At 46.9% G+C, this 26,057-nt stretch overlaps 1 protein-coding gene across 1 annotated transcript; it reads right to left on the minus strand.

Moving 5' to 3' along the window:
* Positions 1-114: 114 nt before the first annotated feature.
* Positions 115-26,002, minus strand: LOC308320538 (PH domain leucine-rich repeat-containing protein phosphatase 1-like). The gene is made up of 17 exons (XM_080771039.1): positions 23,708-26,002; positions 18,952-19,148; positions 17,491-17,616; positions 16,666-16,814; positions 11,602-11,748; positions 9,878-10,105; positions 9,528-9,730; positions 8,944-9,004; positions 8,400-8,495; positions 8,119-8,274; positions 6,463-6,663; positions 5,211-5,373; positions 3,685-3,815; positions 3,465-3,581; positions 3,135-3,329; positions 2,440-2,677; positions 115-2,322 (listed from the first exon to the last, which is right to left on the minus strand). The coding sequence occupies exons 1-17, from the start codon at positions 25,422-25,424 to the stop codon at positions 1,138-1,140; spliced, it is 5,310 nt and encodes a 1,769-aa protein (XP_080627165.1). The 5' UTR covers positions 25,425-26,002; the 3' UTR covers positions 115-1,137.
* Positions 26,003-26,057: the final 55 nt, after the last annotated feature.

Below are 26,057 nucleotides of genomic sequence, written 5' to 3' on the forward strand. Positions count from 1 at the left end.
TTCTCTGGGTTTACTAAAAATACCCTTCACCTAGTCTTCCTCTTCCCAAAGAAGTGAAGGACCAACTTTTATTTGAAAACTTAGATTTTTATTATATAGCAAAAAGTAGCTCTTTTGTGCGGTTTGCCATTGTCAAGAAGTCTGCGTAACACTGCTCCAAAAAACATTCATTGAACTGGGTAATGCCCATGGGATCGCCACGCTTTGTCAGCATCCTACCTACCACTGTGCCTCTACTTTAACCCTGAGTTATACTTTGTTGCGTACAGGTGACGCGCACCGAAAACACAATCTACAAGCTCACAACACATCGCAGTGTGGTGCGCTGTGAGCTCTGAGCGGGGTGTGCGACACCCATGTGCAACCAAGTATAGATAAGGCTATAAACTCCACACACCACCCCCGAGGACACACATCTTCGAAACATCAGCCTTTAGAAATAATCATCTTTTCTCTCAGAGAATATTAGTACGCTTCAGTGACTAGGTCACTTGTGAGTATGCAACTCCTAGGAGTTAGTCTAAAACAGGTTCACTAACTCCTATGACTGTAAAGGCCCACAGCCACACTTTACCTCAGGAAATAGCCGCTACATCTCAAGGAACAGCGTGCTCTGCATCAGAAAGTACCGTTGCACATGAACTGATCTCAAATTAAATGTTAGATTTTAAAAAAGCATTCAAAGTGCTCCATTCCTGAAATAAAAACATGATAAAAAAAAATCAAATAAATTAAAGGAAGTGTGAGGAACTAATGCTTGAAAAGTGTTATAAAAATTTGCATTGCATTTTCCTGGGCCATAGATTTAGCAATATAAAATTAAAGTAAAATAACATAACAATAACAGAACAGTCTTTGTGGTCCGTTAACAGTTAGTGTGAGGCAAATGGAATACAGCAAGGGTGTGCTATTGTTGGAGGGAGCAGTAACAAATCGATGCTCTGCAGTGCATCAAATCTCCATCCCTGATACTTGCCTTCTTAAGGCCCGGACAAGAACTTCACATTGAAGACTAATTTATACTTGTGTGTCCGAGTCGCTCTTCAAAAGTAAGAGATTTTTGACGAGCGACACCGTTGTGCAATAGAGTATAAATTGGGCTTTACTGTTGCGCAGGGCATAGCGTTGAGCGCAGAGTTAGAGGGGTGTGACAAAGAAGTCCGCAGGCTTCTGTAAGGTGTGTGCTTGCTGGCTATGGGGCTGCATGTGCATCTGCTCTTGCTGTTGCTGCTGCTGCTGCTGCTGCTGCTGTTGGATGATCTGTCGAACCTCGTCCTCTAGCTCCGGGGGGATGATGAGCTGGTCATCGGGGTCGGGCTGGGCAGGGGCATTAAAGTAACCCCCCTGCTTGCGGACGGGGGCGTCGGCCGCCTCCTCGATCACGTCCTGGCTCCTCCCCTGGCAGGCCACAGAGCCGTTGGGCCGAGCTCTGCGGCCCAGTGTGCCCGACCACCCCTCACCTCCTAGGCAGGGGGAAGGAGGCCTGGGGACGGGCGATGATGACCGGAATGCCGGAGAGGGCGATGGGGAGGAGGAGGGTAGAGCCGCAAGCTCGGGATGCGAGGTGCCGGGGAGAGGGGTGCATGTGTGGGGTGCTGGGCAGCAGTCCCGTCCATGCAGACAGTGGACGTCAGCTTCCACTTCCACACGGCTGCCGTTAGAGAAGACGCCAGCGATGGGCTCCTCATCCTCACTGTCCAGCCCGTTGTCTGACAGGGCTCCAGAGAATTGCCTCTGGAAAGTGCTGCCGCCGCATGCCTGGCGCCGCGCCCCTCCCCGCCCCGGCAGGGTCAGGTGGGATGCCGGTGGCTCGGCATGGAGCGGCGGCTCCTCCGAAGATGCCGTGGAGCCCACCTCACTGCTCATCTCCGACGTGCTGAACTCACTGCTCAGCTCGCTGACTGTCCCTGAAGAGGCCGGCGGGAGGGGCAGGAGGGCACCATCAGTGCTCGGGTATGGGTGTGCGTTTGTGTGTGCGGGACCAGGGCTGGGCGGCGGTGGTGGAGGCTCACAGAAACAGCAGCAGTCCTCAGTAATGCTCAGCTGGACCACCACGGAGCTGATGCTGTCGGAGCAGCCGTAGCTCTGCGCCAGGGTCACCAGCTTCTTGGCGGCCGCGAGGGCGTCCGGCACGTTCCTCACCGCCTCGACGGCCTCGCTGGGGCTCAGCGTGTCCCACAGGCCCCTGCTGCCCAGCAGGAAGAACTCATCCTGGGGCGTCAGGGTCACCGTAGAGATGTACGGTTGCGGAGTCACAGAGGGGCACAGGAAAGAATAGCCCATAATTCTAGTGGAGTCAGTCACACCGTTGACCTTGTTATCCTGTGTGGGGAGGAGGACCAAGAGACGAGTTACATAACATCCTTTCAGGACACCCTACGAACTACAGGTCATCGCACAGGTCACACGTATAACAGAACTCTTCTTGTTCATAAATACCTCGGTTATAATAGCATTGTGCTGCCTGACTCTCTGGTACTCGTGCTGCTGTTTGACAGTGTATGCGGTCGAGAGGGGCAGAGCTTTGCCGTTCCGACACAGCACGGCCTGGCATTTGCCCACGTTGGCGGCCGTCAGGGTGAAACAGCCTCCTCGCTCGCTGGGGGCCACCGGGTCGTGTCTGATGTGACACAGGGCTGCGGAGCCGCCCAGCCTCTGGCCTGCTGTACCCAGCTTACTACACACCATCAAAACAAACACATGATTAAGCTTGTTTTCTAGGTAAAGATGTCAATGACCCATTTTGGCCAAGAATGCATCCCTAATCCTATTCCCTAGACACTTGTACTCAAACAAAGCTTGGCACCTAAATTAAGCTAAATTTAAGCCAGGTATACACTTTCATCTATAGAAATATTACAGCTATATTTGTTTTTGCTAATTATTTTTATGTGTATGTGTTGCACTCCTGTGTATTTACTTATTGTTTATTATTACTGTATTAGTTATGTGCAGCTCTTTGGGACATGATTTGGGATATTGGGATATGTTTAGATCACATTAGGTAAAACCTAAATTGATTTAACTCTAAAGATGCATTATGTGAGTGCATTTTATTTATCTTCACACTTTATCATACACTGGTATTAATGTGGAACTGTGTGTGTGTGTGTGTGTGTGTGCACACACTGTACCTCTGCATGGTGAGGAATGTGGTGCTCATGTAGTCTCCCTGCTTCTGGCTCCTGTGGAGCTCCTCTGCCAGCACATCTCCCATGGTGCATTGCAGCAGGTAGGGCACCTCCACATTCCTGTCTCCATCAAACACTCCATACAGCGCCTCACGGATCCCACAGAAACTATCCAGGGCCAGGGCTGCCACACACAGTCTGAGAATACACGCACAGAAATAAATATGTTTAGAACAATGTGTTCTAAATAGCAAAAATAGACGATCTACACACTGTGTTGTGAAATATAAAAGAGCTTTGTGAAATGTGAAAGAGTCAGAAAATGACACCGACTTGTTTTTCACTCCAGAAGCCTCCGTGTAGCCGTGACTCCACACTGCGGGGGCGCCGGGTCCCTCGCTCACACACAGAGACGAGGGAGACGGATCCACTCTGAAACATCGGATGTTACTGTGGAGAGAGAGGAGGTTTAATGAGTAAAAGTGAAAAAAAAACGCTACACGCTACAATATTCTTCGCTATGCCATTTGTGTTGCATTGTTTGAGTTCGTACTTGAGCAATTCCAGGCTCTTGTGGTCCAGGTTGAGACGGGGGTTTCCGGTGAGATCCAGCTCCAGGAGTTTAGGAGGAAGGGCCTCTGGCAGAGTTACGTCAGTCAACTCATTACAGCTCAGGTCCACACACTGTCAGAGGAATGCGCGCAAACACACACACACACACACACGGCTTAATACACATGTGGGAGACGCCGTCTCAAAATCTAAAAATCAAATCTTTATTTTTATGCAACAATATTTATCACAATATGCAAATATATATTGTATTTGATCTCATTTAAACTTCGTTTATGCAACTGACCCACATACACACATACGCATGTGTGTGGGAGTAGAGCAGGGTGAGGCCAGATTATATTAGGGGGAAAGTTAACTGTGAGATCACAGAGGATTTCCTGACCTGATGTCTCCTGAGGCAAAGATGAACACACAGGGACAGCAGTGAAACTGAGAGAGAGAGAGAGCTCTAACAGCAACAAAGAGAGAGCTACTCATAGTCATAGAGACATGACCAGAGTCACAGAACAGACTGACCCTCTTTCCCTTTACTCAACTCCACCAAGTAATGCAGCACAGTCATTGACATCAGCTAACAGGAACGGTTGTATGCAGTTTTGTTTTAAATTACGCTTTTGGCCCGAGCAGCGGCCTAGTGGTCCGAGCACCTAGGCTGGTAATCCAGGTTCAAGTCCCGATCTAGACGACCGTTTCTGCATGTCATCCCCCCCAACCCCCCACCCCCATCTCTCTCACCCGTTTCCTGTTAACCTACTGTGATCTATCAATAAAAAAGGCAAAAAAAAAAGCCTAAAGAATATCGAAAAAACAAAAAAACCCACATTGTAGCTTTTTAATTGTCTTTATTTCACAGCACACAAAAACTTGAGTCTTTCTATGCAGTATGTGTTAACCCCTCGACTCCATATACTGTACACACATTTATGGCACTAATGTAAATGTAACATTGCCATTAGAATTTTTCAATTGCCCCACTAGTGAGCGTGCCGACCTATAAGGATGCTGGTTAGCTGGTTCAAACTAAGACAAATCAGTGCACCCAAGCGCAGCATTCTGCACAGGGTGTCCTTACACAATGAAATAGTAATGCAGTTCAACAATCACAATACAGAGAGCCTACTGTATTTCAACCAATTGCTTGGTCAGAAGAACTACCTGTAGTAACATTCCCCTTTTGTCTTTTTTCTCCTTTTTTGGGTGACTTATCTGCGTACCACCACCAGTGGTACACATACCACAGGTTGAGAATCACTGTTATAGGGAAACACTGCAATACAATAGAGGGTATGCACATGCATAAAGTGAATGGCAAATCAAGTGGCAAATTGAGTGGCAAAGTAAGTGGAAAAGTGAGTTTAACGTCATTTAATGCAATCAGATTGGCAGACTTTTCTGTTTGGATGTATGGACTGTCAAGGCCAGAAAGTAGTTTTTTGCCACTCTGTAGGCATAGAACTTAGAAGTCTGATGCATGTGACCATTCTGACCAACCATTCTACCAACCTTGATGTCGGCAAGCTGGAGCACCTCAGGGAACACAGTGATGCAGTTGGAGTGAGCGGAGAGGGTGTGCAGCCGTCGGCAGCTCAGGATGGTGGTGGGCACGGCCCGTAGTCTGTTGCCACTCAGGTCCAGTTCTTCCAGCTGCTCCAAACGTGCCAGTTTACTGCAGAAAGATGTGAAAGAAGATGAGGCAGTGTTTTATAAGAGAGCCGTGGGGTTTTATTCTGGGAGACATATTCTGTAACCATTTTTTCTCCTGACCCAAAACTGTACGGCTGGATAATACTCTAGAGTAGAGTCTAGAGCGTAACGTGCCACATTTTTGGATCTTGGGGAAGTTGGAATCAGGACAGCAGCAAAATAAGTAGATAAAAACAAATCAGGCTGTAGTCATTGCTGTGACTCGGAAAAGGGTAGACGAATACCGGACTACTCGCCTCGGCGAGTGGTCTTCACCTTTGGCGAGATGTCTTCCCCTTTTGGCGAGAAGTCTTCACTTTCCGGAGTGAAGACTTCTCGCCAAAAGGGGAAGACATCTCGACCCGAAAGTGAAGAACACTCGCCAAAAGGGGAAGCAATCTCGTCCCGAAAGTGAAGCCCCAAGATGGTCCGTTGCTGCCCTCTAAAGGCCCGAAATAATTCCCAGATTAGTGTTTATTATTATTATTAATTTATTGTAGAAATTGTTGTTGTAATCAATCACAGTTCTAATAGACCTACTTACTGACTGAATTACATCTGAATAGCAAAGCTATTGACACCCCCCCCCCCCCCCCCCCAACAACGATGATGATGATGGCTACTGCTAATGACATATTAGCATGTGAGAAATTACAATCCTCATATCATTGTGCATGTCAATGCATTGATAGCATTGTGCATGTGTTCATATCAATGCATTGATAGCATTGTGCATGTGTTCATATCAATGCATTGATAGCATTGTGCATGTGTTCATATCAATGCATTGATAGCATTGTGCATGTGTTCCTGTCAATGCATTGATAGCATTGTGCATGTGTTCCTGTCAATGCATTGATGGCATGTGCATGTGTTCCAATGGATGCAATCCAGTTATTTGGTAAATATTTATAAACCTCATAGACAGACTTATCCCCTTTCAACCAGTGACAAAAAACAAAAATATTATAATTTGCACGACACTGTCAATGTGATGAAGTATAAAATAGGGCATTCATTTATGGGGGAAAAGCCTGTTTCCACTAGTCAGAAACTATATAGGGAATTTTACCTTGCGGTGAAGGTCTGTAGCTGGTTGTATGCCAGGTGGAGCACTCGGAGGTGGGCGTGGCCAGTCAGCAGTGGCACACACTTGTCCGTTAGGCCGTTATTGGTCAGATAGAGCTCTTGCAGGCTGCTGAAGGTCTCCTCCGATTGGCTGGCCGGGGGAAGGCTCTCCAGTTTATTGGCCGACGCATTCAAGGAGCGCAAGCTGCAAGGAGAGGGCAAGAATGAACGTATGAATGATTTAAAACAGCAGTTTTCAATGTGCAGGGTTCAGGGGCTCTCCTAGTTCATCTTCACCATTATTTAATGTCAAAGAAAATACAACTAGTGAACATACAAGAATGTTCAGAGTTAATCAGAGTTTCGCTACTATCTCTATGCCTGCCAGAAAGAAAAGCTATGCTTAATTGATATACTCTATACGCTCGCCAAAAATAGCAGATCAGCTATTTTCAGCAAGCGACCCTGTTGTGCGACAAAGTATAAATGAGGCTTGTGTGTGTGTTGCGTGGTACTGTACTGTACCTCTGGGCTTTGATGAACAGGTTGTGTGTGTGTTGCGTGGTACTGTACTGTACTGTACTGTACTGTACTGTACTGTACTGTACCTCTGGGCTTTGATGAACAGGTTGTGTGTGTGTTGCGTGGTACTGTACTGTACTGTACTGTACTGTACTGTACTGTACTGTACCTCTGGGCTTTGATGAACAGGTTGTGTGTGTGTTGCGTGGTACTGTACTGTACTGTACTGTACTGTACCTCTGGGCTTTGATGAACAGGTTGTGTGTGTGTTGCGTGGTACTGTACTGTACTGTACTGTACTGTACCTCTGGGCTTTGATGAACAGGTTGTGTGTGTGTTGCGTGGTACTGTACTGTACCTCTGGGCTTTGATGAACAGGTTGTGTGTGTGTTGCGTGGTACTGTACTGTACCTCTGGGCTTTGATGAACAGGTTGTGTGTGTTGCGCACACGCACACACACACACAGCCTCCTGGCCGCTGCAGACCCAGAGGCTCTGTGCAGAGTGAGACCCCGATATTTATTTATCGGGTTAACGCAGCATGTTAACGCCGATGTGCCCCGAGATTTTTAGGCTATGAAAAGTGTTACTTTCGGACAAATCTCGTGGCACACCTGGACAGATCAAACGGCACAGTAAAGTGCTGCGGTACATAGGTTGAGAAACACTGCTGTACTGTACCTCTGGGCTTTGATGAACAGGTTGTGTGTTTGTTGCGTGGTACTGTACTGTACCTCTGGGCTTTGATGAACAGGTTGTGTGTGTGTTGCGTGGTACTGTACTGTACTGTACTGTACTGTACCTCTGGGCTTTGATGAACAGGTTGTGTGTGTGTTGCGTGGTACTGTACTGTACTGTACTGTACCTCTGGGCTTTGATGAACAGGTTGTGTGTGTGTTGCGTGGTACTGTACTGTACTGTACTGTACCTCTGGGCTTTGATGAACAGGTTGTGTGTGTGTTGCGTGGTACTGTACTGTACTGTACTGTACTGTACCTCTGGGCTTTGATGAACAGGTTGTGTGTGTGTTGCGTGGTACTGTACTGTACCTCTGGGCTTTGATGAACAGGTTGTGTGTGTGTGTGTGTGTGTGTGTGTTGCGTGGTACTGTACTGTACTGTACTGTACTGTACTGTACCTCTGGGCTTTGATGAACAGGTTGTGTGGGAGCTCAGCGAGGAGGTTGTGTTGGACGTCAAGCACCTCCAGCTGGGATCTCTCCAGCCTGTCGGCCAGCCAAAGCAGGCGGTTCCAACCGAGCAGCAGCTTCCTCAGGCTGACACTGCACAGCAACCTACGGCATATATATACAACAATAGAATCAGCACCAGCAGTCAGGATTTGTATGTATGGGCGTGCATGGGTGTTGATACGGCGTGTAGGTGTGTGTGTGTGTGTGTGTGTGTGTGTGTTACACACCGTATGGGTAACTCAGCAACAGAGTTGTGACTTATGTTCAACACCTCCAGTCTAATGCAGTCACAAACCCAGTCTGGGATGCAGTTCAACTTGTTCCTACAACACAAACCATCAGTGGAAGCCCTCAAGCATTTTCGTGTTTTACGATCCTTTTAACAGATAGAATACAAATTTGTTCATTTTTGCAAAACAAAACCAGCAAAACAGGTCAATCGGGAATCATGAACATGAATATATGGGCAACTATATTCATGTTATCTGCAATTATGTAGCCAATGTGTCCCAATTTGTGTTTGTAGCATGTATGTTGGCTATTAAACTTTTTTTTTTTCCTTTTTCTTTTTTAATAGGGTTTATATGGATAAATTAAAATGTTATTTGTGTGTGGCTTTATTATTATAAATGTTCTCAAATTTTAACTTTACACAAAGTTTTTCAAACATTAAAAAAATGTTGCAGAAATGTTTCGGCAATCTGTGATAGAGGACTCAGGACCTAAAATTCTGGCATCGGTGATAAATAATATCCATCAGTATGAACCAACCTGGACACATCCAGAACAGTGAGGTTCTCTGGCACAGGGTTCACCTCCAGCTGTCTCAGCTCTGAAAAGAAAAGAAACATGACAGAAGCTCAATGGGGTGATTTGGGGATGAAAACCTAAAATTGGTTTAACCTCACTCTAGCAGCTCTTTACTAGGCATGTCATAATATGCGAACACCGAACACTGAGCGGAATAGCAGATCTACAAGCTCACAACAAGAAGCAACACATTGTGAGCATACTGATTTGAGCTTACTCTTTGTGGGCGCTAACAGAGGAACTTTGAGCATGCTACATGCCTGCCTGTCACTTTTGGAGCAACAGAAAGCTGCGGTTGTATGAGTAAAGGGATTTTGTGTTGTGTACTATTGTACCCTTTTAAAGTTTTTATTCATGGGTTCTCGATTATTGTTTGGACACAATGTTTTATACAATTGTGTCAATAAATTAACCAACTATAGCGGCTATCTTCGAAAAAGAGATTAAGGTATAGAGGGGGGAAAAGTAGGGGACCAAGTGTAGACCCCTGGGGTACCCAGGTCATAGGGTTTAAGTGGTTAAGGTGTGGTGGACAGTTAACATACCGTTGTGTGAGGCATGCAGGCCTTTGAGCGCGTGGCCGTTGACTCGGATCAGGACAAGTGCATTTCTGTCACAGCGCAGGAGCTCCAGCCTGGAGAGAGGGCTGACGTCCAGCTCCTCCAGCCCTGCGTCCCTCACATCCAGCTGGGCAATGTGAGCCAGCTGTGCTGCGTCTCCAACCACTACTGTGTGGATCCGGTTTAACCTTCACAGAACGCAGAGATGTTCAAATAGTAACTTAATGGACTTAATGGAAAATCAGCAACGAAGAACGGGACAATATATTTCATTCACTGAAGCTAACTGAACTGCCTTGAACTGACTATGTTTGTAATTGCATAGCTCAGCCCACCTGAGATCTATGTGGCGAGTGGGGAGCCATTGCAGGCCAGCCATGTCCAGGGCAGAGAGCTGGTTCCCCGCCAGACAGAGTCTCTCCATGCCCCTCAGTTTCTCCAGGACCGGGGGGACGCAGGTGAAGCAGTTGAAGGACAAGCCCAGGTAGGTCAGAGCCTCTAGAGAGCCCAGCTCCACGGGCAGGGAGCTCAGACAGTTCCCATCTAGCAGCAGAGTCTGCAGGCTAGACACACAACACAGGGAGTATTAGGGCAAGTGAGGGATAATGACAAAGTCTTCAGAGTTAAAAATCACACCCGTGTGAAGTGAGTGGTGCAACTCCGTCTGGGGGTCCCCGGAAGACCCACAGGATCACGGCCAGGGTGCTGGCCCGGTTCCGGCGAGCCGCCCCACGTCCGAAACGGTAGAGAAATGAGAGTTACCATGTGGGGGTCTCCGGAACATCCAGACCCCCAGGAACGCGCCCAGGGGGCCGGCCCGAATCCGGCAAGCCGCCCCACGTCCGAAACGGTTGAGAAAACAGAGTTACCGTGTGGGGGTCCGTCTACTGTACTGTACTGGCACACCCAAAATCATCACCTATACAGTTAACACCTTAATTGCCCGGGGTCATTTAATCCATTACATTATAGCGCCCAGTCGATTTATAAACACGGAACACTTTTACGGACAGACCGGGTGTTGTTGTGAATGTGTGTGTAGCAGCTAACAATAGCCACTCCACTCTAGAGTCGATCGACAACAACGGGAGGTAAGAATAAATCTATCGCGACTAGCGCCTGGACAGCGGAGGGCCGTCTAACACAGGATGTTTTTTAATCATTTAGACGGGATGATTTAGATTGCGAGTTATTAACGTTTTAAGATTTTCGTCGACTAAACAGGGGAGGGAGGTTTTCGATGACGTCTCACTCTTGCGCAACATCGAGGATTGCACAACAGGCGCTCCTAGGCTGTGGAGTGATGCGATCCGTTTTCATATCAATAAACTTCCTCTTTTGGATCAAACTTCGTCGGGCGTTACTAATAGAAAGGACAAAGAACTTTGATGGCCGTGTTAATATGTGCGTGTGTGTTTGTGTGCGTGTTAGTTTGCGCACAGGTGGTGAAAAACAACCATGCTGTTTTTGTGCACAGACCCAGCCACCCACCCAGCCACTCACACACACAGCTCCGTAAGGGAGTGGTTGCACCACTCAAAAATCACTGAATTATGTCCAAACATTTGTCTAAAATTTGCTTGACCAAGCAAATGTGTGAGCCTTTCATGGAATTTATTTATAAAGCTAGCCTAAATTCTCCCGAATCCCATTACATCATCAGCATGTCTGAAACTGGATTTACTACTAGCTGGAAATCACATTTTGCAATATTTTGCAATCGACTCACTGGTGTCACACAGGCACACTCACACAATATCTAAACGCTTGACCCTAAATTCCCTCTCCGGATTCCGGGAACAGCATCAATATAAATAAATTTAAAACTACTGCAATGTCAGGACAAAAGCCTGGTGCACAGCCAAATTTTATGAACTAATTTGACTGTGCACTGATAGTATGCTGGCTGCATGCTTGCATCTGCCCACTTTCTCTCCCGGCCAACTGCAGGTCACTGGGGACACATTCTCTTTAGGTGAAATTACCGTACAAATGACCTAGATAACCTTTTCTTTATTTATGGCTTATTATCCGGCGGCCACTATAGGTCCCCACTCACTTGTGCATGGTTCCCACTGCGGCAGGCAGGGAGGACAGACGGTTGCCTTGCAGGTTGAGTTCCGTCAGCGAGTCGATGTCACACAGGGCCAGGGGAAACTCGCACAGAGCGTTGTTAGACAGACTGAGGCTTCTCAGCTTACAGAACCTGGGGAGTCAGAGAGACGGCGAGAGAGAGAAAATAAGAGCCAGGATGGGAGGAGAGGGGGCAGGCAGGTGAGAGGGGAAGAAAGAACACCATGACAGATTAGGGGAGCGAGAGACAAACAGAGGCCGTAGAGAAAGGGTGACTGGGTAGAAAAGAGGTTAAGAGAGCAGTGATGAGGAAAAGAGCACAAAATAGAGAATAGAGGAGGAGCATAGAGAGGGAACATAGAGTAACAGACTCTCAGAGGGTAATATCTTAACTATATTTTAGAGCCTGGCCTTGAGGAGAAGCTCTAACATAAACATTGTGGAAAGAAATATGTCTATTCAGAGAAACATGGAAACCTAGTAGGTAGGACGTTTGCATAACATCATGTGAAAGAATAGCAAAACACCCACATGGTTTGCTTAGCAGCAAAGTGTTTACACAAAGCCAAAGTGCTCACGTATTCATCAACACAAGGCAACATGCGGTTCAGGTAGCCCATTGTGGTGTAAGTGCGCAGACCTGTGTGTGTGTGTGTGTGTGTGTGTATGAGGGTGTGTGAGTGCGTGCGCATGTGTGTGTTTACGCTAACGTTTCCCAGAGCTCCGTGGGCCAGGCTAATCCGGTTCACAAAGGGGCCAGGGTGAGAGCGAGACGGCCCCCGGATCCGCGTCTTTCCGAGGGGGGTGTGGGGAGGAGGCGGGGCCGCAGCGCAGAGAGGACACATTCCTGAAAACAGCGCCCAGGGAAGCGAGTGTTTATGGAGGAACAATGGAAGCGCACGGCCGTTCCCATCGGAAGCGCGACGGGCTACCGTGGCCGCTGAACCGTGGCCAGGGAATCAACAGAGAGAGATGAAATGGAATAGACAGCGGGAGGGATCAGTTGCTGGCCATGGCAGCTACACAGCAAAATCATGGGTGATTCATCTAACTCTTAACCACGTAAACCCTATACTTTGTTGACCGAATTCCCCGGGGGGGGTCTATACAAGCCAAGGCCCCCTCCTTTTGTCCCTCTACACACCACATCTCTTCACTGACAATAGCAGACCTACAAGCTCACAACACATTGTTTTGCGATGCATCGTGAGCTTAATGTAAATCTGTTCAATCTTGTTCAATATTCACCAGAATAGGGATTGTACGGTTCTTGTGGTTAAAGTGTAAAAATGGATCATTCAGGTTTGTACTGTGGAGGCTGGATTAAAGGCAAGATCTGCCAGGGTCTCCTATTTTGAGCAATGACTGGTTTTAAATATCTCACACACACACACACACACACACACACACACACACACAGGTTGCTATGTTGATTAGCAGGACAACAACAACAACAACAACAACAACAACAACAAAGTACTTGGGCTTGCAACTGTCGTTTGGCTTTCTGTGTTCATCAGATTTAAGTCCAAGTATTTCCAAACTAGCCAGGTTTCCAGCCTGATTCGCTGTGTTCCATGAATTTGTTTTGTTGTCACTTCGAAGTGACGGAACAGTTTCCACGGAGTTCAGCGAATCAGGCTCGGAACCAGGTCCAAACAGCACTTCTGCTGTTTATCCATCAGAGCGGGCTGCGAGGGTTTCGTACATGCCATATTGACCAGCCTTTAGCTTATATAAATAGAAATACGAGCGACAATAAGAAGTTAAGAACGCAGCGGAGCCGAGTATAGGAGAAAACTCAGGAGAAAAGACAGCGGTGTGTGATCAGGGGCTGCGCGCAGGGACTCAGAGCTCCTGTTTTGTGTGTGCACGCTGGCGCATGTCTCAAACAACGGGAGAGGTAGAGTATCAATACATCGATACTATGGACATTTTATATTGAACAGTTTACATTTTTCAGAATCGATATTTACCGAAAAATCTATATTTGTCAACACACACACACACACATATATACAGGGCTGCACATAAGTGGTGCGCCAGTGCGCATGCGTCGTCAAAATAAAAAATGCGCTGTCAATCAAGCGCCGGGAAGCGCTTCTGCGTACCAACAGCTGGGGCCGCCCAGAATGATTATTATGGCCAGAATACCCACTAAATTCTGTGGCGAGAGCATTTCCCACCGACTGCCACTCAAAGTGGCTACTGGCCAATCACAGCACGTCTTGCGAGAGTGCACTGGCCATTGTGGCCAATCACAGCGCGTCCTTACTCAAACGAGGGAGGATTCCAAATCCATGCGTGCTGCTTCCTGCTTGCTACTGGGAGGAGGACAGGAGTTTACTACGGACTCGGAGAAAAAGTTATCCGACACATTATTCTTACAGTATTACAGCCAAACTCTCGTCAAAATGTCCAAGAAGCAAGCGCCATTAAGTAACTATTTTGGTGTTCCAGCACCACCACCTCCAAAGAGACGCCAAACGGAACCACCACCTGAACCGCACAGAAAACATGTGTTTGCGGAAAAGTTGTTGGATGTCGGCTGGCTCCAAACTAATGCTGAGCGCAGCGAGATGTGGTGCAAAATATGTCGTGAGCGTCCCAATCTGGCCGATAAAAACTGCACCTTTTTATACAGGGACAAAGACTTTCAGTCACCCAGCTTTTATCGTAAAGTCGGGTATTGAACATTATTTATTTTGCACCGAGGAGCCATGCATGTCTGTCTGTCTGACTGTGTTGATTGTGTACATCGCCTCGGCTAAAAGGGAAGCCTGACGTATGCTTCGCCGTACGACGTGTCGTATGTTAAACAAATAGTTGATCAGCAAGCTCACAACGTGTCGCGGCTCCGCAACACGTTGTAAGCTAGTAGATCGGCTTTAAATTAAAAATTTAAAAAGTATCTAAATATTGCTTTGATGCTCGTATTATCCTTAGGATAATATGAGTTTGTGCTTAAAATGTACTGTAATTCTGCAAACTGTTAATAAATATTTCAATCAATCAAAGGAAGTATTAAGAAGTTTGTATTAGAATATGCATATAGGGCTGGGAATACACATGGACCTATAGCTGCAATTTGCAACTCTTATTTTTAAATAATGGGATGAATCTAGAGTTGCAATACTCTCCATTGACTCCCCAGTCCCCACTTATCCAATAAATATCGTTTTGCTATAAGTTATTCATGCATCTCTCTTTTATCCATCTGGCGAGATGGGTCGCCGCATTTTAGGAGCACCAAGTAACTCCTCCAGGTGCTCCTCTGAGTACTAGACCAAAAAAGTTGTGTGCAGCCCTGCATATATATATATATATATATATATATATATATATATATATATATATATAAAAGGGAAAAGACCTTCCAAGGAAAGGACTGCACACTCCAGGGAACAGAGACGGACAACTTACTGCATCAACTTATTTATTAGCACGACGCGTTTCGCGTGTGTGCTTTTTTGTTGCAAATGTTAATAAAATATTCAATCAGTATATATATACCGGTACTCTTTCTCTCTGCATGTGCGCTCATGCTGCGCACATCGCGGAGGAGGAGAAAAACGGCCGGGGGAACAAAGTTCTGTTTAAAGTGTGATAATTTAGGCTGACCTAGGATCAGGTTAGTGTTCCAGCGACATGAACGGCTGTGTTACATGTGTGATGGGTATGCTGATTTAGGATCAGCAGCGCAATACGTACCACCACAAGCCCCGTCCTGCATAGTTTGCCTTGCCCTGATTTGAATGAAAACACTGGCGTGCAAATTATACTTTATATCACGATCACGGATCCCGACAACAGTGTTGACCTCAACGAGGTGAAAGCAAACTAGCAAAGCTCAAATCAAATTAATATAAGAAGGTTAAAGCAACCATGACAACTCTCCTGTGTATCCCATTCACCACAGCACGTGGATAAGGAAGAGAGCAAAGTAGGAGCTGTTTATAAGTGCATTGAGTGTCGTGCCTTGTTAACATTCCATTCAGCCAAGACCGGTACATGCATCTGCTTCTGCTAAAACTCTAATGATTGTGTGTAAAAAACAAATGATCCGTTTGGTTCATTTTAAATGCACGCACACTGAGGAGACGAGAAGAGACGACTCTTTTTCCCCCCTCTCTCACCCTGCTGCAGCGCGCAGCCTGCAGGGAACCTCTCTCTCTGTCTGTCTGTGTCTCTCTCTTGCGTGCTTTAATCATACAATTGTAATTGCCGGTCAATACGTCCGCTATATTATTTCATATAGTCCACATTTATGTCTGCCTGGCTGGGTCGGGTCTCTCGGAATGTCGGAAAGAATCAGATCTCGGTCGGGCTCGCCGCCACAATTTAAAAGACATCTCGGAATGGGTTGGAATCGGACGAAATGTCACAGATCAATTCGGGTTTGGTTTAACTATTTGAAAATATTTTCGGAATGGGTCGGAATCGGTAAAATGTCACAAGTTAATTTCTGAATAAAAAAAAATTACCCGTGAAGAGCTCTACTTGTGACCTCATAAAAACGTTGTTGGGGAAATCCCCTATGTTGGCTAAATCCCGGTTATAGGGCTGGGTATAACCCAGACACTACTTGTTGCCAGTGATCTACAGCTGTGAAGCAGTCTGTTCCGATGGCATGTAAGCAGCCAACTCACTAGTTTGATCAGACAGCTGAAAGCGCAGAGGAGGGGCCACTGCGCCCCCCCGGAGAGGTCAGCTGGTGACATGTCGCGTCTCTCATCACGAAATGTAGCTGGCTTTTTAATTGGCCCAACTGGGCCACAAACGGGCCTGCCCACGCACGCACCATGCATCAGCTGTAATTGGAGCTAAGCCGCTCCCATCTTCAGCCCATATGGCTGTTCCCCCAGCAGCGAGAAAGCTCCCACGTCCAAAAGAGAGAGAGAGGACTGGGAGAAAAGAGAAAGACAAAAAGAGATGAAGAGCGAGAAAGAGAGAGACATACAGTAAAGAAGAACAGAGATCTCTTCGTCTGCTTTGGTTCTCTTCTATATGCCCATGACAACAGGCTGTGCCGTGTGGAACAGAGACTAACCTGGTGAGGGCGGCCAGGCCTCGTTGTGGGGACACGTAGTTGTGCTTGAGGTTGAGGTGGGTCAGGTCTTGGCTGTAGAAGAGCTGCGAGGGCAGCTCCTCCAGGCTGCAGCACGACAAGTCTACAGAGCTCACCCTCTGGGACGCGATCTAACACAGGGAGAGGGGGGAATGCCAATAAGACCACTTCACATTGATTAGTTAACATTAAAGGTAGAGTAAGTGATTTCACTAAAAAAACCTTAGGTTTCGTTTTTGGCTGTGGGACCTAAGCCTTCGTCCAATCAGGATAGAGAGTCAAAAACGAAACCTAAGGTTTTTTGACCCCCAGGGGTTAACTGGGGACAGGGAGGAACTCCTTATATGGTCAGCACACTCTATAGTAGGGAGGATTATCACAACAAAACAAAAAAATAAGTGATATTTGAATTAAGTGAAATCACTTACTCTACCTTTAAGACCTGATGCCGATTCTACAAAAAACAGTTTTCTGAAATGTTGCTTTATCAGTGGTACCGTGCTCAAACTCTTTCATGTCAAGGACCCCCAAAATGCTAAATTTGGCCGCGGGCCACCGTAGCTAACCTGACTCCGCCAGATGGGGCAGCAGATAGTACACTGGGTTCGTTCCAGGAAGCAAAGATTTGAGTTCAAAATGTTTGCTTTAAAAAGAGTTGCACAAATGTTCAAGAATAGCAGATCTACAAGCTCATATCGCATCACTGGATTCAATAAGCTAAGTGAGTTTGTGGGCGCACACACACACACACACACACACACACACACACACACACACACACACACACACACACACACACACACACACCTTTGAGGCATGCCTATGCCAGCGGAGGTGCTCAGTGTAGGACTCGTAGCTGACGTAATAGGTGTGGCTCTGGGGTCCGGCTGAGCTGAAGGCCAGACAGTGGCTGTGTCTCCTCACCTCCTCAACCTGTGTCACATGAGCAAAAACGCTAGTTATTGCACTGTTTTTTTTCTGCACAAAAGACTTCAAGGCATAACCTTTGGGGGGAAAATATCTGGCATTCAAATTATTTAGATCAAGGGTGTTAAACAGGAGGGCTGCATGCAGGGCTGAAGGGATGCCCGCAGGATGATTTTGGGAAGAAGAAAATATATATTTACAAATCACAACAACAACAACCATGTATTTTTATTATGGCTCTTTAAGACAGTCGCTCATGGGCCGTTCTCTTACTGATATCTCGCTCTACTGACTACACACTGCACTGGCAGCTTGTTGTGTACTTACTACTTAATAAAACAATAGGCGTAATTAACCACCCACAATTCAATGCACAATTCATCAACCTCCCCAGACTGTCAAGGGCCTTAGGTACTTTTAATGTAAGGCAGCAACCAATGACAAACTATTACGACAATATTTGTGCCAGTCAAATTAAACGATGTTTGTAGGAGATACAACTATTCCAGAACAACCCAGCTCATTTCCCCTCTGCAGCATGTGTATGTGTCACTCACACAGGCTCCATAATTTAAATATGTGACATGGAAAAGTTAATTTTCAAGTCTTCAGCTCTGTGTGGAATTAATGGTACAGGAGCTATAAATATTCACATCTGTACGTAATGACAGCCACAGACATCACAATGCAGAATTCTGCATTTGAGTCTGCTATTTCAAATGGGTTATTAATCAAAAGGGTGGGGCTTGGACCAAAACAGACAAATGGCATTATCTTTTCATCTCTCATTACAACTTTCTTGAAGTTTCCGATAAAGCTAAAGCCCATCATAAAGTAATGCTTGCTAGGCAATCTTCATAAGAAAATAAACATGTAGAGCAATGTTTCATAAGAAAAGAAACAAGTAGGGCAATGTTTCATAAGAAACTAAAGTTGTAAGGCAATCTCCCAAAAAATACAACTCATAAAGTGTTCTGTAGTTACAGGCATGCAGAGACAAAGCAACGCAAGCATGCATTTGTTGAATGCACAACTGGCCGACGTGAAGTCACATTTTAAATGTGTTAGACACCTCCGGTTTAGATTGTGCCCTCTTGATCTCAATCTCAGCCAGACCCTCATTTATTTCTCGGCAGCGCTTCTGCGTCTCCAAAACAATTCAGAATCAGACAATATCATTAATGTCAGCTGAGCTTCTTGAATAAAAATAACTCTAGTCAGCTGAGGTTTCATCTCACACTTCCGCAGCAACAATAGACACGTGCACACTGATTTTGTACAGCAGGACACTAGCTGGGGCTACGTGGGGGTATTGGCTTATCCGAGTATGGGACGGAGTACCTTTCCTCCGATGAGGGGCAGGATGTGCATCTTTCCGGTGTGTGCATACTTGACAGAGGAGACGATGAGGCAGGTCCCACTGAGGGTCACCTGCCGCTTTGACCAGCGATTGACCGGCAGGGCCAGCTTCCCCTTGCGCACATTGAACAGCCCGGAGAGCTGCACACGCTCCGAGCCGCCCGCGCTCCGAGGCTTACCTGCATGGGGTAAAGGGAGGGAGTGAGACACAGAGTGTGTGTCGGTGTCAATAATACTGTAACCTTTTTTGCATGACATCCTTTCACATCACACAATAACTTATTTTGAGCTGTTTGGGCTTTTACAAACATGCACACACAAAAACACAGACACAGACACACAGACACACACACACACACTCATTCATTCACAGTGAAAGAGGCTGAGAGCTGTGGTTATGTAAGCAAATTCTAATAGCCCGGGGTGGTCTGGAGAGTGAACGAGTGTGTGAGCAGTCACTCTGGCGTTATTGGTTACATTAACCCCTCGCTGACACACAGAGCAGCAATGCTTTGGTTCAAGTCACGGGGGAAACTAAGGGGATTAACAAACAAAAGAGAAAGCGAGGCCTAGTGAGGGAGACCGAGGCCCTCAGCGGTCAAGAACCTGAGCTGGCTTCAAATCTGCAACTTTATCTACAAAACTCATCTTCTCTCGTTCTCTGCCATCATTCACGGTTCACACATCACACACAAGACAAGCAGAAAGATAGGGAGATTCCATTTAAACAGTCTGGGTCTGTTGAGGTCTCGAATCAGATTAGCATGTTATGCAACCAACATGTCCCAACACTGACCGCCTCTCCTCCAGTGGCTTGGCCTTTGGGTGTGTGAATGGCATTTAACTTTCACCGTCTGGGCTCGCGGACAACGCACCGGAACTAAGTGACAACTGAACCGATTAGGGGAAAGCACAAACATACCACACCGTCTCTCCTCCTCCCCGCCAAGACATCGGACACTGGCCCCTCCCACCACTGCAATCGGGCTCTCTCGGCCGCATTGAGGCTGATGTCACCACTCACCACAGACAATTGGCCCACAGTGAGAGAAAGCTTTTGTCTTCATTTGCATATCGTGTCTTCTCCACTTCTGCTCCCTTCCTTGTTATCGTTGCTACACCACTGCTCTAGGCAAATACGATAGCTAGCTTGGAAAGTGAGTGGTGATTAAACGTCAGTCTACAGTCGTCAGTCTACAGTCTACATAACATGTAGCGACCGACTGTTACTGGATTTTTGGTACCTATACTGATATTATAGTACAGAATTGTTAAATATCAATATTTGGCATCTGTGATAGGCCAATATCAGCCATTAAAATCTGCCAACCTACAGCGAATGCAAATTAAAATAAAAGCCTGGGTACCTAACCGAGGCTAACCTACAGGTATACCAAGCTTGGCTATCCTATTCCTTATGGAATATAGTACTGTATGACAAATGTATAGCAAAGACAGTAATAAATAATATCCCAAAGGATTGGGGTATAAGTTATTATAGCCCCCACACCCCCATGATTACTTTATAGTTTCTACTCATTTTGATTGCTTGCATAATGCATATTATGTTATCAAAACTGAATCATGTTACACACACACACACACACACACACACACACACACACACACACACACACACACACACACACACACACACACACACACACACACACAGAGTACACCAGTGCCTCCATTCACTCACTTGGTTGTTGACTAATACAAATAATGATATAGCCCTTTGTGTGCAAAGTACAATGACTTTGATGATTGCTTTGAATAAACAGACTAATAATGCCTGCCATTGCCTGATTTCTTCCTTGGTAGTGTAACGCGTTGCACACAGAAAATAATATTCTATGTACTAAGCTCACAATGTCAGCGTTGCAAGCTTGTAAATCTGCTCTTTTCATTCATGAAGTATAAATCCGGGGTAATGTGTGCGACGGGCAGGCCTTAAACATATCCTACAACCTGTAAAGTACGTTTGAACCACACAATACTATGGAATGTGTATCCTGTAAATTACACCCTTCCCCTGGGTGGAGTGGGCTAGACATGATGGCTTAGGGTCTGTCACATCATGTATATATACACAATATTACACATACATGCCCTTTCCTTCCATCTATTGCTCTGTATGCGAACATCCTGTTTGAGCACAAGTGGCCTATGACTGTTTCCTGTCTGTTAAAGAGAGAATATTCTTAGCACGTTTTGTCCTTGATGAGGCCATAACATCCCTGGACCCACGACCCGCCCAGGGCATTCATCTATTCTACGATTATGCTGCTATCATGCTCAGTTCTCCCAAAATGCAGCGTTAAAAGGACTAGCTTGGCTGCTTGGGGCTTTCCCGTTACATTTTATCCCAGCTGTATCACCACCACTATCTCTGTTAGGGGGGAAAACAACATTGAGCTGCAACTGCATGGCTGTTTTGGGCGTGTGGGATATAGAGTGAGGTGGCAGAACCACAGAGTCAAAATTACCAACATGCAGCATTCACAGGGGAGTGTTTTTGGGACTTTTTGGGCACAGATAGCAACCAGACGGGCGATTAGCCTCGTACAACAAAGCAGTGACCTCCGAGAAGCACCACCATTACAGGCCGAAGGGGACTAGAGGAGCCTTCTGCTGTCTGCTGTCTCAGGTAGATCAGAAACACTGAGGAGGTGAAATCTGAGTTCTGCTAAGGTCACTGTTCTCCCACTGTCAGCACACAGAATACAGGTGCGTACGTGCGTGTTGCCAAAGAGCATTTTGCAGCAGGGATTCTGCTGAGTCAAATTCCTCCTAGACTCTGAGCACTGACACCAACAAACAATCCATAATATGCTAAGAGGAGAGGACAGCAGGGCAATGCCATCAGTCTGCATTAGGTTGGCTACTTACTTAACAGGCAGTAATGTCCCAAAGGACCACCACAAACTAGTCATTCAGTGCTTGAAAATGTTTCTTTCGGCTGTGGAATTTTCCTGGTCACAGAGTAGTACAACTGCTACAGAAGTGCTAATATTTTTTTTTAAGTAGCTTGATTGAGGAGTGAGAGGTTAAGGGAGAAGACAGACAACTTCTTCTTGGACAGTATTTCATGGGAAGCTTTGTACAAAATGTGTTTCACCGATTGTCTGACCACTTTAGACCTGCAACAACAACAACACCCTGACGTCTGTGAGAACCCGTCCATTCAACTGTGTGAAGAAAAGGCCATCTTATTCCTGATCTTCACAGGAATTGGGGAACAATTATTGTTTAGCATTTCACAACTCCTGCACGGCACTTCTAACAAATGTAACCCTGTCCTCCTAAACTACAGGCAGCTGAACAAAGCAAAGTGGACCTGAATTTGCTGTCACAAGTTGACCGTCACTGGTGCAGTGTACTGTACACAGTATAGCTGTCACAGCTATAAAAAAAAGAGAGAACAATAAACAAACATTGATTATGAAATTAATCGATTTACAAAATACTGAAAATAGCAGATTTACAAGCTCACAAGTAGATAAAATAGTAGCTTGTAGTTCGGCAGAAGAATCGAGAGTTGTTAATAGTAATATCCAAGTAGATAATCAATAGTTGCAGCCCTAGAAAAGGCAAACAACTAGTACATGATGTGGTGATTGTTTGCGGTGACTCTGTGAGGATTAGCCTGCTTTACTGCATTCTGACTTCACTCTATGACATTACTGAATTTGGCAACCACTGGGTAACCACCTCTCCCCTCCTCAATCACATTCCACCGTCTCTACTCCTCCTCACACATCAGTAACCGGCACTCTCTTATGTCCTGCCAGTCATTCATTCATCCACCGACTCTTTCCACTGTCCTCTCAGCAGCGATGTGCGGAGTGCTCACTGGAAGGGCCCCTGCTCCCAGTACCAGCACAACACTGCATCCTGCATTGTTTCCCTGTCATCCTACAGTGGGGGCCGTGGAAGGGGGAATGGAAGCGAAGGAGAAGTTGTAGCGGTTTTAAAGGTGCATGGGTGGGCTTGCAAACTTAAAACACTTTCTCACTTAACAGAGGATGGGTGTTTGTGATACACTCAAAATAAACTGCTTTTAAGATACGCTGATTGCATCCGATATCATCAAACCAACTGCTTTTGCATCTTTAATCCTGCTGTCTTTGTTGAGGGTATCAAAACAAGGTCAAAAACAACTTCCAATGGTGCCACTAATCCTATAAGAGATCAAGGCTGTTTGATCCGTCCCCTCAGACTGTTGTTTAGCCTGCCTTGCCTACCACCACAACAATAACATCAAAAACACAGCCCACAGCACAACAACAAACAATTCACGAAGCAGCACACAATTTTGGTCTTTGGTGTGGTAAAAAGATCACACCTGTTACCTCCAGATGTGTCTCCCTACAAGCGTACACAGTAGGGGGTGGGGGGCGGGTTGTACAGTTACAACGCCACGCATTGTCCTGACAGGACAATTGAATCCACTTGTTTAACTGTCCGACTGACCAAATACAATGACAGCACTCACGGTGCACTGAGAATGGATGTACAATGAATGAGCAGGGACAGCCCAAGCAGAACCAGAGTTACCCGCCGTAGCTGGCAGCCGGAGGCCACAGGACAGTTAAGTCTGTATGAAAACAAGTGGCAGTGAACCTAACCCGCAAACTAGTAAACATGCCCCGATTTGATGCTGAACTGTACCTTTACAAATTAAAGACCGGTTTACCCAATACTGCATTTTGGGTTTCTCATGACAAGTACTCACCTAAGTAAAAGCGGATCAGGCAGCCTATTTCTGGATTCATGCCCTCCTCCTGCACTCTCTGTGGGTCTTGGAAGCCTAGATTAGTGAGGTATTCATATAATATCTGCAGTGGCCTCTCGTCATCGGCCAGCCTCCGTACGACTCCACCATGCAGCTGGACATACAGTGCAGGATTTAGGGCACTACTGATTGTGTCTGGCCACCCTCTGCTCTCTCCCGGAATCCCTGGGTCAGGCTGGACAGATTCTGGGCCCATCAGGGGCCGAGTAGAGCTGCTAGTGCTACAGCATTTTGGGGGAGGCTTGATCAGGTCAGGGGTGTCTACGTTGGACCCTGTCCCGGCGCCCGTATCATCCAGTGTGTTTGACAGCTTGTTACTGGCGTGGCTGGGGTCTGTCGCTGGCAGGTCTACAGGCAGGTCGCTGGGCAGGTGTGTTGGGGAACTGGTGAGATCTACCTCATCAGAGGAGCTCTCGAATGGGTCGGGCCCCTCTGCGCCGCTGTCACAGCTGGGGCTCAGCATGGAGGTGTCCGTGCCCACAGCCAGCCCATCGCTCAGTGAGTCCCGGTGTTCGCCGGTCCTTAGCCCACCGGGGCTGAAGTCCTCACAGGTGCTGCTCTCTATGTCTGAACCCGAGTAATGTCCATAGCTGTCGGCACCACTGAGGCCCAAATCCACCCCCACGCTCTCATTTAGATAAACCTCTGATGAAGAGTTACTTGACATTTTATCATCGTATAATAAACCGCTGGGGAAGTTCGTGTCTGGATAATATTGTGTTGTGTCATTGCAGTCGTGTAAAGGCTCATTCTCCTCCTCTGCTTTGTTGGATGATAGAGCGACCGAGTAAACTGTCTTGTCGACATCCAGATTCTCAATTTGTTTGCCATTAACCTCAGAACTATTGCTACAGTTGCCATTTAAGTCAATCAAAGCGGCTGCTTTGCGATTCATCCTCAAGATTGCCCCAGCCTTACCCCCACCACCCAGCTGACTCGCCATCTCACCAGCAGTAGTGCCCAGCGTGCAGAGCACTGGTCTCGGGTGGGAGGGTGTGAGCCAGTCGTGGATGTGAACACAGCCACGCTGGGGGTCCGATCTCACCCACGCCTTGTCAGAGATCTGAAGTTGCTTGGACTGCTTCTGTCGCAGAAAGGTCTTTCTGTCCAGACTGAGTGTGTTCAGCGGCGAGGCAGATGGAGCGGGGCTCGCCGCCTCGGTCGACGACACCCCGGGCGGGCAACTTGGTGAAGTAATCGGCGAAGCCCCCAGCGAGAGATTACGCTTGTGCCTCCGGTGTCTCCGGTTGAGCAGAGAGTTGACCGCGGTGCTGTTGCTCGCTGACGCAAGGCTGTAAACGTTGGCTGGTTTGGCCGCCGGCATACTGATATTTCTGGCCGCACCACTAGCGGCGTTAGCGACCTGGTTCTGATAGATTCCGTTCCTGATGGCAATCTGAAGCAGGGAGGTAGTCGCCTGTCCCTTCCCGAAGAGTTTGGACTCTCCGCCCACACCACTTCCACCAACATCATCCTCCCCCGCCGCGAGTCTCTTCGCAGTAGGCGTTGGCACTAATCCGCCCATTCCGCCGGGTTTCACTGAGTTACCGCCGCCCTTTGATTCAAGTATTTCTTGTGATGTTGACGGTGCGACGGAATGGGTATCCAACTCCATCTTGCTCCCGTCCTTAACGGCTGCACCGCGGTCACTTTCCATCCTGGCTGGCCGGGGTTGAAAGAGGCGGTCTTGCCTGTAAAAAACGATGCTTCCCGACTAGTTAGCAACGAGACCGCTAGCTTAGCAACAACACCCTGCAGGTGAATGAATGCTAGCCCGCTAACGCTGTTAGCCCGCACTGGTTTCTAATAGTAGTAGCGAGCTGAAAATGAACGGCGCGTAGCGTTTCGGAGAAGTCGCGCAGTACATTCAAAGAGTCGGTTTACTACATTTTCCCGTTTGTGACGCCGGCCTGACCCGGCTAACCCAGCAGCTCGAGACTGCAAACATTCCTTCTGTGTCAGGTCGCCATGAAGGCTCGCGCTGCCTGCCTACTGTACAGATGATGTGACGGACCCGGCGCTACACTCTGGACAGGGCGTGGTCTCATTGGATATGAAGGAGCTAGTAAGCAAACTCATATCTGAACTCATGTTTAGATAAAGTGGTAAACACGCGAATGACGCGATCACGCGATGTACGTTCATCGTGTACAAAGGGTAAAAAGACACAAGCGGCGTTTGTGTTTTCTCGGCTTAAGAGTATTTATTCTATGAAGCTCGGTCGGTCGGTGCTGTTTCATGGTGTGTTTTGGAATGTCATGTCGCACAAGCTTTCTCGTACTAGTTCGCA

This window comes from Protomyctophum bolini, assembly GCF_963924005.1.
Source record: "Protomyctophum bolini genome assembly, chromosome: 8".
In the NCBI taxonomy this organism is placed as follows: domain Eukaryota; kingdom Metazoa; phylum Chordata; class Actinopteri; order Myctophiformes; family Myctophidae; genus Protomyctophum; species Protomyctophum bolini.

What these genes read in the sequence shown, in the direction of transcription:
- LOC308320538 (XM_080771039.1), bottom strand. Translation starts at nt 25,424, where the DNA reads ATGGAAAGTGACCGCGGTGCAGCCGTTAAGGACGGGAGCAAGATGGAG. An exon ending in ACTCGCCACATAGATCTCAG is followed by an intron (nt 9,731 to 9,877) that starts GTGGGCTGAGCT and finishes CGTTCTGTGAAG; the next exon opens with GTTAAACCGGATCCACACAG. An exon ending in GCTTCTGGAGTGAAAAACAA is followed by an intron (nt 3,330 to 3,464) that starts GTCGGTGTCATT and finishes GTGTATTCTCAG; the next exon opens with ACTGTGTGTGGCAGCCCTGG.